Raw genomic sequence first — 17911 nt, forward strand, 5'->3', positions numbered from 1 at the left:
TATAAGAAAACCAATTTTTAGTTGCTTTAACAAAGTTCATGTCAGACTGTAGTTTCAGATTGTACATAAATTCTCACCAGATAAATGTCTTTAATAACTGTTACTTCAATATGTTCTGGCTAGCAACACTTATATAGGGATTTTTTTGGGAGTTTTTTTGATTTGTAGTGTCAAGTCTTGCTAGACATATTATGGCTTTCTATCTCTTCTATCAACTAATGAATAAATTTATTTCTCCTGTCAGCTAACGTTTTCATGTTGTTTTCTTACAGTGGAATAGTGTATTGAATTATTTTTAAGCTCTAGTCTTCTTTCACAAAGCAAAGAAGGATGGGGCAGGCATGTTTTCTGAAAATAAGTTTTATGTGGGAAACTCCGTTTTAGCAAAATCTGCATGGGGTAAATGTAACGATAGATCCCAATGTAATGTGAGTAGGGAATGCATCATGGCCGCAGGATTAATGCTCTGGAGGAGAGTAAATAGCCTCTGCAGTCATTATGCAGTTGCTGCCATTTGGAAAGACAAAATCCTCCTGCCTTTCCCAGGCTAATCAAGAAGCACCTAAGAGAGCAAACGTTCACTGGGCTAGAAGGCATACTTAAGTTGTGTGGTAGGAGGGCTGGTGCATTCATGAATCTTTATCGCTACCGAGAAATCCTCCAGAGAGAGGAATTCTTTTACAGTCACAAATCATACAAGACCCCAGACCCTCCTATGCTACCTCCGTGTCTTTTTTTTTCTTTTTTAATATGGTAAAATCAAAATGACCAATGTGTGCGAAGTAAGGTCAGGTCCTATAATCCCCCAGTGATTTTCACGAAGGAAGTGCTTTTTTCACAGACTAGTATGATGCTGAACTGGGACTCTGATACCTTGTATTATCTAAGAAGTCTACATAAAAGGGCCCATTTCAGCAAGTACCTCACACAGACCCACTTACGTTAAAAGACTAGCTGGTACATCTCTAACACTCCAATACCAAGTGGCCATTTAGAAGGTCAGTCCACTTTAAGATTCAGACATTTGGATCAGTACTCAGGTTCTTGCCTAGCTAGGCTCAGTGGTGCTTAAAAGCAGCTTCCAACCTTCACCTTTTTCTTCTCCTTGCATGCGCACACCCAAATTCACATTTTCATAATCACTTTTCACCATCACTTTTAGAACCTATGATTTATTTTGAAGAAGGCTAGTGAACTTGGCCTTCTCTGCTGAACTCTCATTTTAGCATCTTGACATGAAAGACGTTAGAACACTGATGCAGAGTTGGAATTACACTGTTCATTTGTTTTGGGGCTAGAAATGCCTGGTTTTTTTATGTTGTTTTTTTTCCTCAAATAGTGGTTGTTAATCACTTACTATGTGCCAGGCACCATGCTAAGCACTGGGGTAGATATAGCTATTCAAACTGGAGACCGTCCATATCCCACATGGCGTTCACAGTCTTAATCCCCAATTTACAGATGTGGAAGCTGAGGGACAGAGAAGCTAAGTAATTCACCCAAGGTACAGAGCAGACAGGCAAGTGGCAGAGCAGGGATTAGAACCCAGGTCTTTCTGACTCCCAGGCCTGTGCTCTATCTACTAGGCCACACGGCTTCTTCTTTCACAGGGCAAGTTGTATGCCCATCCACTTGGTTGCACTATAATTTTGCACTGCCTTTAAACATTTTTAGAAGATGCTTTTTCTTACAGTTAAATTAATCCTTCAAAATTAAGTGAGAGCTTCTGTCCCCAGTGCCATGTTTTACCTTATCAGCCTGGCGCATATAGCAGTAGAGAATTCCTCTCATACATTTTATAGCAGAATGCTCCAGCTCATGGGTTCTTCCCTTGTCATCATCAATACGCCTGGGTGAGAGAGATAACATATGAAACAAATTGGAAATGCATTTGAAAAAGCAGCAGCGCTTTTGATAATTAAGTATTTAACTATACCGTTAATCCCACGTTAAAGCAAAACTTCAGTTTTCTAGCAGGGGCACAGACTTGGTAAGAACATCCAAGGTTGAAACTTTGTAAACAGATTTTTTTTCCCCCAGACATCAATTGTGTCTAAGAAAATTGGTTTATCTCTTCAACAAGCGCAAGCAAAATTCCTTGCTTGGATTGGTTTGAAGTAAAAAGGTTGTTCCAGTTCCTGGCAATGCAGTAGATTCACTGGGGTGAACGGAAAATTTTCCTTTGAACACACTGGCAAGTGGGGGTCATGATGGAACCCTACAATTGTCCGGTCTGGGCCAAGGGCCATATCCTGCTAGCCCAAAGGGCTGGAGAAAGGGGAGGGTGCATGACTTGCCCAAGGTCATTCCCCTTACCACTCCCGGCTTCGTTCTCCACCGTGGAGAAGTCCCGCACTCCACCCAGAGCCAAGCCGGATCCCTGGAGGAGCCGACGGGGCTGCTGATGGAAAATTCTATAGGCAACAGAACTTTAAACATGGAAGATTTAATAGAAAGAAAACAGAATGAAATAGAAAGAAAACGCAATAAAAGCCCCTCTTTTAATAATAATAATGATATTTGTTAAGTGCTTACTATGTGCCAAGCACTGCCTTTTCCTCTGTTACCCCTACCCTCCCTATTGCCCTGACTTCCTCTCTCTGCTCTATCCCCTCTCTCTGCCCCACAGCACTTGTGTATATATTTACATACCTATTATTCTCTTTATTTTATTAATGATGTGGATAGATCTATAATTCTATTTATTTGTATTGATGCTATTGATGCCTGTTTATTTGTTTTGATGTCTGTCTCCCCTCTTCTAAACTGTGAGCGCGTTGTTGGGTAGGGATTGTCTCCATTTGTTGCTGAATTGTACTTTCCAAGTGCTTAGAACAGTGCTCTGCACACAGTAAGCGCTCAGTAAAAACAACTGAATGAATGAATGGATTGGCCTCATAGGACTGTGAGAAAAAACATTTTGCAAATATTAATTTGAAACGTGATCCCTACAGCTTTTGGGTTTGGTTTTTTACCTTTTAAGAAGTAAAACCATAATGAAATACAAGAGGTGCAAATTAGAGGGCTCCTTCCTTCCCCTTCAACTTCTCTGCCGCCTTGGACATTGTGGACCACCAACTTTTCCTGGAAACGTTATCCAAGTTTGGGTTCATTGACACTGTCCTCTGCTGGTTCTCCTCCTATCTCTCTGGCTGTTCATATTCAGTCTCATCTATCCGGACGCTGTTACCTGACCAAAGTCTTCCCCCTTCCCCTTTTAAGTGGGAGAGACTACCACTCTCTCCACTTCAAAGGTCTTATAAAAATCATATTCATTTACTCACTCAATCATATTTATTGAGCGCTTACTATGTGCAAAGCACTGTACTAAGCACTTTGGACAGTACTTTACAGGCACATTCCCTGCCCACAACGAGCTCAAAGTTTGAGTGCAAAAATACCCCAACAGGTCTTGGAGACCAAAGGGGGAGAGTGAAGATCCCCAGGCATGGGGAATTGGGAGAGGAAAAAAAAGAGTCTCTGAGATCTTCCAAAATTAAGCCATCTTCTCTGGCTCTCCCTCTCTCTTCTGTGTTGCCTATGCACTTGGACTGCATCGGTAAGGTGAAGATCATACTTTCCCAATTAATGAGGATGACATATGGGTCAAAATCAGAAGCCCTCTCTAAGTTTTTAGGAAGTTCAATGTATTGTTATATTATATAACATATATTGCATAACATATATAACATATATACATATTGTATAATATAGTCAATAGTTATATTTAAGTTCATGCTTTCAAAGAAATAAATTAGGTTGACCTAGCCCAAAGCCATATCATAAAGCCAATTTTTATGATACTTGATATTATGGTATTTGTTAAGCGCTTACTAGGTGCCAGGCACTGTACTCAGCACTGGGATAGATACAAGGTTGGATACAGTTCATGTCCCACATGAGGCTTACAGTTGTAATCCCCATTTTACAGATGAGGTAATTGAGGCACAAGAAGTTAAGTGACTTGCCCAAGGTCACCCAGCAGACAAGAGGCAAAACTGGGAATAGAATCCAGGTCCTTCTGACTCTCAGCTCTGGGATCTATCCACTAGGCCACACTCCTCCTCCATTAACACTTGGATACTAAACTTCATGTTCAAGCAAGTTTTTTTGCAAATTGAGATGGTTTGATTAGGTTTTCTCGTTATTTTTTTAAAAAATCCAAGGTTTATTCTTTGTAAATTTAAGCAGTTTGCACATATTTAGGTTATCTTTACATTTCTTTTCATTTTCAAAGTTGAGTACATTTGCCCTTACCTAAAACTCAGTTGCTTTCTTTGCCCTCCATGAATTATCAAAAATACAGTCCGACTGATGGTTCCATAGTAAGACCTGTCAAATCCTTAGGGACAATTTTTTAATGCATTTTTTAAATGCTAAATATGTCCCAGGCACTGAATTAAGCACCAATGTAGGTACAAGACAATCAGATTGACAAAGTCAATGTCCCTCATGGGATTTATAGTCTTGATCCCCATTTTACAGATGAGATAACTGAGGCACAGAGAAGATAAATGACTTGCTCATGGTCACACAGCAGAAATTCAAGTAACAGAGCTGGGGTTAGAACTCAAGTCCTTCTGACTCCCAGGCCCTTGCTCTTATCATTCAATCATATTTATTGAGCCCTTTAATAATTGCAGAGCCCTGTACTAAGTGGTTGGGAGAGTACAATATAATATTACAGAGTTGGAAATAATAACGAGTTTACAGTCTATTCATTAGGCTGGAACAAATATTTGCACCTCGTGGCTCCTCTAGTTTTTTCTTCGTCTCATCTGCTTTCCAACCTTCCAGCCCACATGAGGCCTTACTCTGGTAAACTATTTTTATACATTTTTTTTTTGTTAAAGTGAGAAGAGAAAAAAAACCTTCTAGCAGCAAGGCCTACTGGAAAGAGCACGGGCCTTGGAGTCAGAGGACCTGCGTTCTAATCTCGGCTCTGCCAATAGTTTGCTGGCAAATGCTCTGCACAAGTCCCTTAACTGCTCCGTGCCTCAGTTTCCCAACTGCAAAATTTCCCCTTCGACTGCAAACCCCATGTGGGACAGGGACTGTGTCCTACCTGATTGACGTATATTCATTCAATCATATTTATTGAGAGCTTGCTGTGTGGAAAACACTGTATTAAGCATTTGGGTAAAGTGTATCTACTCCAGTGCTTAGAACAGTGCTTGATAAATGCAATACTACTATTAATAATAATAGTAGTAGTAGTAATAATAATAAAAGGAAGAAGAATAATATCTTTTCCCTATCATTATCATCACCACTGCCAATGGTGTTGGTTGGATGTCTACTAGTTGTGAAGCACCTATGAGCTTGGGAAAGCACAAAAGAAGCCAGGCAGACCATCACTGCCTTCCAGAGCCAATTATCTAGGAACTATTTTCCCTGCCTGCCTACTAATAATAATAATAATAATAATAATAAGTGCTTACTATGTGCCAAGCACTGTCCTGTGTGCTGGGGAAGGTACAAGGTAATCAGGTTGTCTTGTCCCACATGGGGTTCACAGTCTTAATCCCCGTTTTACAGATGAGGGAACTGAGGCACAGAAAAGTGAAGTGACTTGTCCAAAGTCACACAGCTGATAAGTGGCAGAGCTGGGATTAGAACCTACGACCTCTGACTCCCAAGCCTGGGGTCTTTCCACTAAGCCATACTGCTTCCCTAGTAGAAGGAATGGGAGAATTAACCCCATTTCGCTCGTCCTCTTTTCAAGCCTAACTCGATGGAGAAACGTTTACACATTATGCTGCCCCCCCCCATCTCCATGCTGGCTTTATTTTTCCTAATGTTGCAACTAATTAAGCTATTCTTTATATTCCTCATTATAGTGAGACGGCTTAATTTCCTCCTTCTCTATAGTTTCCATTTTGTTCCTCAAATCTCCTTTTAGTGTTGGGGTCAGCTGACTGGATCCGTTCTTCGTATGCCCCGGTGCGATCTGCTCCTGCACTGACTGAGTGTGATTACCTTTATGCTTTCTTGCCCTGGGCTTCAATGCTCTCAGCCTCTAAAAATATGCTTATCTACATGACTTTGTTTCTCATTTTCCTTAGGAAAATAATGATGAACAACGTGTGACCATTTCTGTCGAGGCTTGTTTTAAGATTCGTGACATTCTTTTCAACTAGAAATCGCACCAACATTCTCATCTGTGTTTTCCCAAGCACACTGAAAATAAAGGTGCTCCGTAAAGGAAACTTCTAGTTGACTCCTCTATTTTCTGCCCTAAAACTTATTCCCAATACAATCTGAGATCTCGCTAGACATCGTAAGACTTGTCAAATGTTTTCCACCAAATAACTCAACACTTACAGCATCCTACTACTACCAGATCCTGGCCCCAAATTATATTGGTGAGTTGCCCCAAGAAGACTGCATTTTTTTCTTGGTTCTAAGGCCTATAATAACATACCGTGATGTCATCCGTATTGCTTTCCTCTTCGATTACCCTAGACAGAGACCACCTGGCCTGTTTTTTGGACCTCTACGCCTCTGAAAATTTCCTTAGCGAACAAGGCAAAAGCACTTTGCTTTCCTTGCTGCCTATCTTTTCTGAACAACCTTCAAGAAATGACACCAGCCCCAAATCTGGGATTTGCTGATCTTCACACTTTTGGAAAGGAAAAGCAAGTATACTGTGATGAGAAGCTTGGAAATATTTTTGTTTGCTCAAAGTTTCCTAGGGATATCTATTTTACCTCAAAAATAAAACTCTGGATTTTTCTTTGAAAATATTTATTTTTCAGTTTCAATCAAGAACACCCTCATTTTAGAACTGGAGTATAATTTTGGTTAATGCAGAACCCTTTAGTGCCAGTCTGAAGTTAAGTTTGGAAGACTAATCGATGTACTGCGCAGTAACTGAAGAAATCAATACTGGTGTCAAAAGGAAAACAGCCAATATTAAAAGAGGACACATAATCATGCACATGAACCCATGTCACAAAGAGAGTAATCTGAACGTTTTTAAAGGTTGGGTATTAAAAACAACTTTCATGGTTAATCACATAGTAAAATATGTTAAATTATTCAAATCTATTCATTTGAAAAATCTAGAAATGTGTATTCAAATTGATATTTTTAGATAATATATCACTATGCTAGCATCAGTCAGCATGTTATGGGCAGGGAATGTGCCTGCTAATTCTTTTGTATTGCATGGTGTAGTGGAGACCGCATGGGCCTGGGAGTCAGAAGGTCATGAGTTCTAATCCCGGCTCCCCAACTTTCTGCTGTATGACCTTTGGCAAGTCACCTCACTTCTCTGGGCCTCAGTTCCCTCATCTGTACAATGGGGATTGAGACTGTGAACCTTATTTGGGATGGGGAATGTGTCCAACCTGAATTGTTTATATGCACAGCAGCATTTGGTACATGTTAAGTGCTTAACAAATACCACAACTATTATTATTATTATTACTCTCCCAAACGCTTAGTACAGTGCTTTGTACATATTAAGCGCTCAATAAATACCACTGATTGATCTGTTTGCCTTTTTCAGAAAATCAATATCAAGTATAGCTGAAAAAAATTCAAAAGAAGCAGTATAGCTTAGTGGATAGAACACAGGCTGGGAGTCAGTAGGCTCTGGGTTCTAATCCTAGCTCTGCCACATGTCTGCTCTGTTACCTTGAGCAAGTCACTTCGTTTATCTGGGCTCCAGTTACCTCATCTGTAAAATGGGGATTAATACTGTGAGCCCCTGATGGGACTTGGACTGTGTCCAACATCAATAACTTGTATCTACCCCAGGTGTTAGTACAGTGACTGGCACATAATAAGCACGTAACAAATACCCTTAAATAAACAAAAACCAAACGTCATTTCAAGTACATTGCAAGTGTAAAGTATCTTGCACCACTAACCCACAACACTGGGTCACCTCTACAGTAAACTTCCTCTGTTCCTGTATAAGAGCTGTGGAACATTAATGGAAAAAATCCAGACAAATACTTGATCTCATCCATCTTCAATTCATCCTCATCTACTTTAACCCTCTCTTCTGTCAAGCAAGAATACTTCTCCATCTTTATCGACTCCCTTACCCATTGCCGCACCAGATGTTTCAGACTTGTAATTCCTTCCTCAAATCCACTGTCCTCACATGGGGACAGACCACGCTGCTTTTCTTGTTGTTACAATTTTATGTGTTTTCCCTTTCGTTTTCATTGACTATATACTGTGTAACTCTCTTTCTCTTCTGTCCACAGTAGGGGCTCGATAAATACGATTGATTGATTTTACTTTTATTGCAGACTCCCAAGTGCTTAGTATGATGCTCTGCACACAGGAGGGAAATATGGATGATGATGCTGATGATCAAATTACCCTTCCTGTAATTATATGATCATGGAGGAGCAAAGGCCACAAACCTCTTGTGTCAAATGTGTCCAATTAAGTTAAGCTTAATTTTCATTCCGGGAGAAAAAACACAGATTCATGACCTTTCCCTCTCATGAATGAGACACAACTTTTCCCTTTCTAGTGGCAAAGAAAACCTCTTCTTCGCAATACATGAAAAGCCACATGTCTAGGGAATTGCTGAACAGATGATTTGCCCGTTACAGAAAGAATTTGCAAGCTTTTAAGTTGCTAGGAGAGGTCACTGCTGCCCTTTTCCACTCTATTTGGTGGTCATACTAATAGGCTTGCAGGAGCTTTGTATTTCCAGGTGTTGTAGAAACCTGACCTTATACTAAGTCTAAGAAACTTGGCTCTTTGGTTGGTCGAGTCGATACAAAATTTTCTCCCATTGTTTCAACCAAATAAACAGTTTCAAAAGAAATCAGAGAATTAGGTTATGTTCAGAGAGACATAATTCTCAAGGAAGCCTCTGAAAAGCAACTACAGTATCCTTCTTCAAAACCGTCTCAATATGGCCATTTTCACATCTCAGTGGTTTTCTTTTTACTGCTAAAGATCCTCAGATAACAATGGAGCTTTGCACATGAAAGTTAGGATTAAAAGAAAATATATACGACCAACCCCAAAGTCTAATCCTTTGTTTGGACAAGTAATCCCTCGAACAACCCTCTAATGGAGAAGAAGGGAAATAATAACTTTCTCCTCTCTCTCATCTCCCTCTCTCACAGAATGAAAGCCTCCCTTGAGCTACCTCAGGGAACAAAGGGACTGCCTCATATCTCCACATCTCCATTGCTATTCCCTCTGCCCAAGGAAACTTCCGTAAGGCCTGCTAGGAGGTTCAAGGGGAATCCCATTTTTATTGATTTCAGACAATCTGCTGCCCAATTAAGCATTTATGTTCTTCCTACTACTTTAAGGGAACAAAGAAAGAAGGGTCGGTGGGGGTTACGCAGACCAGAATGAGAAGTTGAAGGAAGGAGCGTGGCTTCGACGAAAGAGCAGTGGCCTCAGAGTCAGAGGACCTGGGTTCTCATCCTGGCTCTTCCCACATACCTACTGTGTGGTCGAGTTGCTTAATTTCTCTGTGCCTCAGTTTCCTCAACTGTAAAATGCAGGTTAAATACCTGTTCTTTCTCTTATTCCTAATATGTGAATCCCATGTGGGACAAAGACTCTGTCCGACCTGATTGATTTGTATCTACTCTGGAATTTACAACGATGTGTGACACACAGTAAGTACTTAACAAATGCCATTTAAAAAAAGAGAGAGTAGGAGGCAGATGTGGTGGAAAAGCTGAGAACTTCCAGATGAGCGACTCCAGGATTCTGCAGCTTAATCCTCTTGATTAACTAAGGGAAGTTAATTAAAAGAGGAAAAGGGTCCAGAGAAGTAGGGGGAAGAAGAAGAGAGCAAAGATGAGGCCAAGCAGATCCTGTTTTGACCTGATCTCCCGCCTCTCTTAGTCTTACCTCTGGAAAATTTGGGAAAATTTGGGAAGAGGTAGATACCAATAAGAAGCAACCAAGCCTAATGGGTAGAGCTCTGGGAGTCAGAAGGATCTGGGTTTTACCCTGTCTCTGCCACTTGTCTGCTGTGTGACCTTGGGCAAGTCACTTAAATGCCTCAGTTTCCTCAGCTGCAAAATGAGGATTTAACACCGTCAGCCCCATGTGGGATACACGGTTTGTCCCGGCCAATTAGCTTGTATCCACCCTAGCGCCTAGTACAGTGCCTGACATATAGTAAGTGCTTAACAAATATCACACACAAAAATAGCAATCGGTCAATCACTGTGTGCACGGCACTGCATTAGGCACTTGGGAGAGTAGAGCTGAGTTGGTAGGAACGATCCCTGTCTCTAGAAGATTCAATCCAGTGGGAAGAGCATCCTACCGCATTCCAAAAGAGAACAGCGCCTCTTGTTCTAGGACCGGAGGAGAAGACGAGGTAGAGGCAGGAAGCAGGAGTAGGGCATTAAAAATTCTAAGACAGCATAGAAGAGGGTGGGGTGGGGTGCCTACTATCTGTAGTGAATCTTTCGTACGGCATCTGACAGGTAAAGGGGGTCGAAGAGTGAGGTTGAAAATGTCTGGAAAAGGTCAGTCCAATTTGGTTGGGTAAGGAATAGAGAATTCCCCAACAAATGCAATTCACACCCGCTGTAACCTACCGAAAGAAAAGGGAGATGGGACTCCGCGACAGAAGGAGAACGTAAAAGCTTACCTATAAGCAAGCGCTAATGCCCAGGCACTTGCCGCACAGTAAAGGCTATCCTGCACCTTGGCTTTCTCACTGTCACCACAGGTTTTGGTGGGAAAGAGGCCAGTGGTCGGACTTTGGTACTGCAGCACCGTCGACTTCACTGCAACAGAAAACCCAATCAAATCAATCAATCAATCAATGGTATTTATGTGAGTGCTTACCATGTGCAGAGCACTGTACTAGGTACTTGGGACAGTCCAATACAACGGAAGTAGCAGATACGTTCCCTCCCGAAACGAGAATGAAACGCCGTCTCTGTTTATCTCCTTTAGTCAAGAGTGGCTTTATCCTTTTCTTAATCCACCCTAATTTCTTTGGGTATCCTTAGCAATATTCCAAGAGATTTGTCAAGATTTGTTAAGGCCTATCTCTCTCTGAGAAGTGAAAGAGTTAATGCCACTCCAACAATAAGCAATTATTCATACCAATCTACAAAAGATTTATATTTTTCAACTTTATATCATTCTAAAATGATTCTAAGGAATTACTCACCAGGTGGACAACACTAGTTTTTTTTTCCTTGAGTAATTCCTACAAAGGCCAATATTTTTTTTCCTTTGATCAATGGTCAATAAGAATCCATGAAGGAATATTGGATGTTTTTGAAAAGAATCCCAGTTTTGCCACTTGCTTGTTGTGTGACCTTCAACTTCAACTTCTCTATACCTCAGTTTCCTCAACTGTAAAATGAGGATTAAATACCCAGTCTCTCTCCTACTTAGACTTTGGGACAGGGACTGTGTCCAACATGATTAACTTGTATCTCTCCCAGTGCTTAAAACAGGGTTTGACACATAAGTGCTTAATAAATATAATAACGATAACCCTAATTATAATGGAAATGAGTGGCAAAGAATACATCTAAAGCAAGTCTATCACGAGCACTATTTTGAAACAGAGAAATCATTTTCAATATTGCTAATTTCTGAAGGGCTTTTAAGATTATGTGGGCAAATCTATCACAACTAAATGAGTGGATGTGTTTCAACTTTGTTGGCCCTTCCCCACTTGTAATGCTGAGTTGATAACTCTTTCAAAATATGTGGAAAAACAAGCATAATAATAAATATAGTAATAATAATAGTATTTAAGTGTTTACTTAAATGTTTACTTAAATGTTTACTATGTGTTTACTACTAGGCACTGTACTAAGCACTGAGGTGGATACAAGCAAATTGAGTTGGACATACACCCTGTCCCATGTGGGGCTCACAGTTTCAATCCCTATTTTACAGATAGGAAACTGAGGCCCACAGAAGTGAAGTGACTTGCCCAAGGTCACACAGAAGACAAGTGACATAGCCGGGATTAGAACCCATGATCTTCTGACTCCCAGGCCCACGCTCTAACCATGATGCCATCCTGCTTCCTTCCTCAATATTAATATTCCAAACTCAATGGATCCCACAGTTAAAAATTTAACATGACTATGCTAGCCTTTAAAAATCTTAACTGTGGAATTTGGTAAGTGCTTGCTACGTGTCAAGCACTGTAATAAGCACTGAGGTAGATATAAGATAAACAAGTCAGACACAGTCCCTGACCCACGTGGAGCTCACAGTCTAAACGGGATGGAGAACAGGCACTGAATCCCCATTTTACAGATGAGGAAACTGAGACACGTTGAAGTGCAGGCAACTGGCAGAGCAGGATTAGATACCAGGTCCTTGATCCTTCCACTAGGCTGACAGTAAGTTTCTTAAAACATTCAGGAAAAACAACCTATCTCAAAGTATGCAGAGGAAGATTAGTTCAATATTACTTTTCCAATAAGGGAACTAATCAGCTCCAGTAGAAGATTCTGAGGTAGACAAATGGAAAAGAGAAGCAGAGACTTGCCACTGCCATTGCCAACAACTAAGAGAAAATCGAACTACCACCTACTCCATAGGGAAGGCAAAAGCATTGAACCTACAGAACCATAAAACATTGTCAGGTTACCGAACTGTACATTCCAAGCACTTAGTACAGAGCTCTGCACATAGTAAGCACTCAATAAATACTATTGAATGAATGAATGAAGTAAATGCCTGGAAATGTGTTCATTTCCTGGAAGGCGATATATAGACAGGAGCACTGTGGCCCTATTTTTCAGATCAAAGTACCAGTTTTGATATATTATGCTGAACAGGTGAATTATCAGGTGTTCACACTTAAGCAGTGAATCCTATCAGTGTGACTTTTTCCAAAGCATAAATCATTCTGAAGCACTTTTTTGCTTTTCAACAACGAACATTAAAAAAGGGAGAATAAATACATTTGAAATAGCTTGTCCCAATTCATCCAGCCTTTTCTTTTATTTTCTTTCCAATGTTTTCCACTGCTTGAAACTGTATTAAACCCAGTTAAACCTAGATTCCTTTAGCTAAAGAGATTTTGTAGGGTTAGTAGATTCCCTTATGAGATCTCAGCCAAGCAACTTTTTTCTTTCCTTTCCTTAGACTGAATTGAATTCAACTGGTTAGAAGGAAATAAAGCTCTCACTTGTAAGGGAATCATCAAATAAAGTCCAGGGGAGCTAAACTCTCATCTGGCAAAGAATGCGGCTCGGCTGAGGCTCCCATTCTTCCGTAGATCAGGGAGAGAGTGGACTGTGAACTCTTTCAAGTGTGCTTGTGATTGGGGGAACTTGCCTGGAACTTAAAATTTGAGCTTTTTTTTTTGCAGTCCAAACAAACCAATCTGGTATTGGATTTAGCTAAGTGTGAATGCGTGATAATTCATCCGTTTGGCATAATATACCAAGACTGGTACTTTGGTCTGAAAAATGAAAAATAGGAACACGGAAAACAAAACAGGCAGGTGCCCACATTAACACCCTGAAATAATAGGGAAAAAGAGTTACAGTAAATTAACTACAAAAGATAATTCACTCTCTAATGTGCTTACCAATTCGGTAGTAATGATCCAGTTTATCCCACAGAGTTTCATCCTCTGGCCTCCGAAGATCAATACTCTTCAGAGGTTCATAAACTGAGCCTAAAGAAAATGTAAAAGATTATCATCCCAAGTTCAATAATGAAAATACTGGTAAAAGCACTGATGCAAAGCCATTAAGCACCTTGTGCCCATTTTCTTCTCATCTTTCTAAGTCACCAATTTCCAGTATAACTCATCTGCTACCTTAGTCAACCAAAACACTTGCTGTGCAGACACCAGGCTAAGAGTCTGCCTAATCAATTTTCATCCTGCTGTTCCCTCTGTGGCTGAAAGGCCCCGGGGCCAGAGAGGGAGCCTCTCTGGGAAGCTTTTGCCAGGATATTCGGGGGGGAGAATGGTGAGTGACTTTGGTATGGGGAGCTGGGGAGAGAACGGTAGAGCTGATTACTCTTCAGCTGGGCCTCTCGCCCACAAAACCCGTCAGTGACCCCGTCTACCGATCTGGGTTGCATCAGTGGCCGAGGGGAGCCCTTGGTGACTTCCATTCATTCATTCAGGTTCTGCCCTTTCCTCCCTCACCCTCGAACTGGACATTTCTTGAGCCAGCTGGTAAGTGCACACTGATCTGTCTTCGGATCTTGCCCTAAATCTTCCCTGGACTAGCTTTCTCTCTAGTCACCGCCCCAATCCTGGCTTCCACTGCTCTTGCCACAGTTTCTCTCTTCCTCCCATCCAACCTGCCCAAGGGCAGGACTTTCTTTGCCTGGAAAGTCAATCAGTTAGGGCTGTAGTCTCTCTGAAGTGCCCCCAAATTTCATGCTAGAAAACCGTGTATCAGCTAAATATTTTCTAGATTTCATCTTAAGGAGACATCTCTTTATCTTAATATTCAAACAATATAGCCCTCCTCTCCACTTGGTTCTGTTCTAGAAAACTAAAGTTGGATGGGAAATTAAAAAAAAAACCCAACACGGGAGATGATAAAATATTCCAAGTTGATATTCTTTGTTGGCATTTAGTCCTTACACCCAATTTCTTGGATTCCAAGCAAGGATAAAGCCTGCCTCTCTGCTATATGCACTTCTACCAGGAAATGCCTCTGGAGCACTCTTGCTGAAAATTTCAGAATACTCAATAATAATGATGATTTGCCACAAAATGGAAACAAGATTGTACAAAACTGCTATACTTTTCACTTCCCATTGACTGCTATGCTTTTCATTTTCCCATTGAATGGACAAAAGTCATCTAAATGTTCTGTCACAAGTCTAAGTACCATATCACTTCATGTTAAAAGCACTCCAAAATACCTCAAAAATCTTTGGGCCACAATTAATTCACCTCTGACTTCAAGTAATGGCCTGTCTACAATCTAACATAACATAACCCCCGGGAACCTGCAATTTAAGGAGAAAAATCAATCTTATGTTTAGATGAACAAAAGCTTCTCTAGCAAAGAAAATAAGGTTTTTTGACTTGCATATCTAGCCACTGAATGCAGGCAAAGAGCTACACAACTCTACAACTGACCCACCATCTTGTGTTGGATGGCTGGACGATTTGTAGAAAATGATTTTGAAACAAAATGACTTGATTTTAACCACTGAGAAGGCTCCCCATGGGCAGTTTAAGAGAATAGAGGGACATTAGGTGAAATCTTAGTGAAAAACAAACAATCGAGCAACACTGGCAAGACAGGCGAGGCACAACAGCCCGTTCAGACCTTCAAATAAAGTGTGTGTTATCAAACGGAACTGCTACATGGCTTTTGCCCACAATCGGGTCCAGGCAGGAGTGATTACACAAACAAGTGAGGCACTGCAGGGAACATGGCTACCAACTCTGTCGTAGAGTACTCTCCCAAGCGCTTAGTACAGTGGTCTTTACTCAATAAACATCATTGAGAATGATTACAATTAGAAAGTGTAATCCAGGGCTGTGGGTAGGTGAAATGCATTGAGGTGTAGCATCCAGGCAAGATTTCAGGTCTGCCAACTTCACTGATTGGCTTACCTGGATAGGAAGGTTCACACTTAAATGTCAGAGGTCATGCAGTTCATGCATGCACAAAATGCCTAAAGCCAGATGAAGATGCTTAAAACTAAAATATCTCTTTCACACTCACCCTCAAATTTTCCCAGTTAAATTCTCTATTGAGGACTATGTAATAAAGGTTAGCACGTTATAACTAAAACCGTAACTCACAATGACGAATAAAAGCATATTTGCCGATGCCATTGTGAAGAGTCCCAACATTCACTGGTGATTACTAAAAAGAAATGATTTTTCAATTCAGTGATATTATCGAGGTACGAATCAATATTTTCTACACTTTGAATGCAAACCCACAGGGCATTCAGTACTAACTTGGAAGATGAATTTTAATTTATTTTACTGACCATCATGGAGTTGTGCCCTTATAAAACTATTCCTTCTAGTTAAACTTAAAGAAGTCACTCTGATGGTGGTGAATACAGAGATGAAATTTCAGATAACATAATCAATGAAAATATTTTTTAATGACAGTAAGATACTTGGTGAGGAGTAATGGCAATGAAAGTTAGGAGCGAAAGAGGCAGTCAGTGGAGAATTAAAATGCCAAAAGGAAACAAAATGAAGAAAAGCTACCAATAATTAAGACTGAAATAAAATAACTGATATGAAGAACTTAAGAGGAAAAATGATCGATTATTGGGGAATTCATTCAATCATTCAATCATATTTCTTGAGCGCTTACTGTGTGCAGAGCACTGCCCTAAGTATTCGGAAAGTACAACTCAGGAATAGAGACAATCCCTGCCCACAGCAGGCTTACAGTCTAGATAGAAAAGTGTAGGGCTCGATATTCAGACCTATGCCACTGAGGGAACTGGGTGATGATGACACCTGGAGAGGAAAAAAGGGCAATGTCCCAATAAGGTAGAGTCAAAATGTTAGAGTCTTAGGCAACTGAAGCTTAATAAACTTCAATATGTTATTGAAAGACCCTGTTTTCAGGTAAACACCGCCAAAGAGTTCCCCAAGCCTCTCCCTCTCTTTCGACTTCCATATTCAGCCCGTCACTGAAGCCTATGGGCTCGTCCCCTACAAAATTTCCAGAATCCACACATTCCTCTCCATCCAAAATGGCACCACCCTGGTCCAGGCCACTTGTCATAACACAATTTGACTACTGAATAGGTCTCCTCGTTAACCTCACTGCCATCTCTGGGTCTCTCCTCTCCCTAGCCTACCCTTCACTCTTGCGAGATCAGTTTTTGAAAACACTGTTTTCCTTTGACCGCACAGTGACTTTGTCTTAACCAGTGAAAAGGCTCTTCAATAACACACTAAGACAAGAGGGAGTCTGGATGAATGCCCCTCCTCAACCACCTCCAATGGTTGCCCATTCCTCTCCACATCAAGCAGAAACTCTTCACCACTGGCTCTAAGGTACTCTACCAGTTTTCTCCTTTTATTTATGGTATTTGCTAAGCACTTACTATGTGCCAGACACCTTACTAAAGTGCTGGGTAGTGACAAGGTAATTAGGTGAACCCAGCCCCTGTCCCACATGGAGCTCATAGTCTCAGTCCCCATTTTACAGATGGAGTAATTGAGGCACAGAAGTGAAGTGAGTTGCCCAAGGTCACAGAGCAGACAAGTGGTAGAACTGGTATTAGAACCCTGGTCCTGCTGACTCCCAGGTCTGTGTCTTGTCCAGTAGGCCATCCTGCTTATCCTTGATTCTCTCCCACTTCACCTCAGCTTGCTCACATGCTTTGCTAGTTTCAAGTCAACCTAGTCACAATACCCCATTCTCATCTCTCTTGCCGCCCACCAGCAGCTCACATGTTCCCTTCTGCCTAGAACGTCCTCCTTTGTCAAACCCGACAGACCGCTGGTTTCCCTATCTTGAAAGCCTTCCCGAAATCATGTTTCCCCCAGGAAGCCTTCCCTGATTAATCTCTTCTATGTCCCCCATCTCTATAACAGACTGACCCGTCGCCTAAGCACTTGGATACTCACACTCCACCAGGAGCCATATCTTTACACCCTAATGCTTCCTCTCCATAATTTATTTTCAGGCCTGTGTCACCTCCTCGAGGGCGGGGATCAGGCCCACCACTGCCCCAACCCTGCAGAAGGAAGAGCTGGGACTGGACTGCGATGGCGGTTGGCCAGCAGGTTTGGGCAGGCAGCAGAAAAGACCTGGGGCTGGTGACCAGGTTTTCCTCAAGGTGATTTCATTCATTCATTCAATAGTATTTATTGAGCGCTTACTATGTGCAGAGCACTGTACCAAGCGCTTGGAATGTACAAATCGGCAATAAATAGAGACAGTCCCTGCCCAATGACGGGCTTACAGTCTAATCGGGGGAAGCAGACAGACAAAAACAATAGCAATAA

The 17911-nt window shown here is 41.2% G+C and overlaps 1 protein-coding gene across 4 annotated transcripts in view; it reads right to left on the bottom strand.

The window, feature by feature from the left end:
• PHKB (phosphorylase kinase regulatory subunit beta) overlaps nucleotides 1-17911 on the bottom strand; it is a 239896-nt gene that overhangs the window by 182157 nt on the left and 39828 nt on the right. For all 4 annotated transcript variants that reach the window (XM_029075680.2, XM_029075681.2, XM_029075682.1 and 1 more), the window contains 3 exons: nucleotides 13532-13621; nucleotides 10604-10742; nucleotides 1750-1849 (listed from right to left, as the gene is read on the bottom strand). In XM_029075680.2, coding sequence (XP_028931513.1) covers nucleotides 1750-1849; nucleotides 10604-10742; nucleotides 13532-13621 — 329 coding nt within the window. The remainder of the gene's footprint in view (nucleotides 1-1749; nucleotides 1850-10603; nucleotides 10743-13531; nucleotides 13622-17911) is intronic.

This window comes from Ornithorhynchus anatinus, chromosome 11 (assembly GCF_004115215.2).
Source record: "Ornithorhynchus anatinus isolate Pmale09 chromosome 11, mOrnAna1.pri.v4, whole genome shotgun sequence".
NCBI classification, from domain to species: Eukaryota; Metazoa; Chordata; class Mammalia; order Monotremata; family Ornithorhynchidae; genus Ornithorhynchus; species Ornithorhynchus anatinus.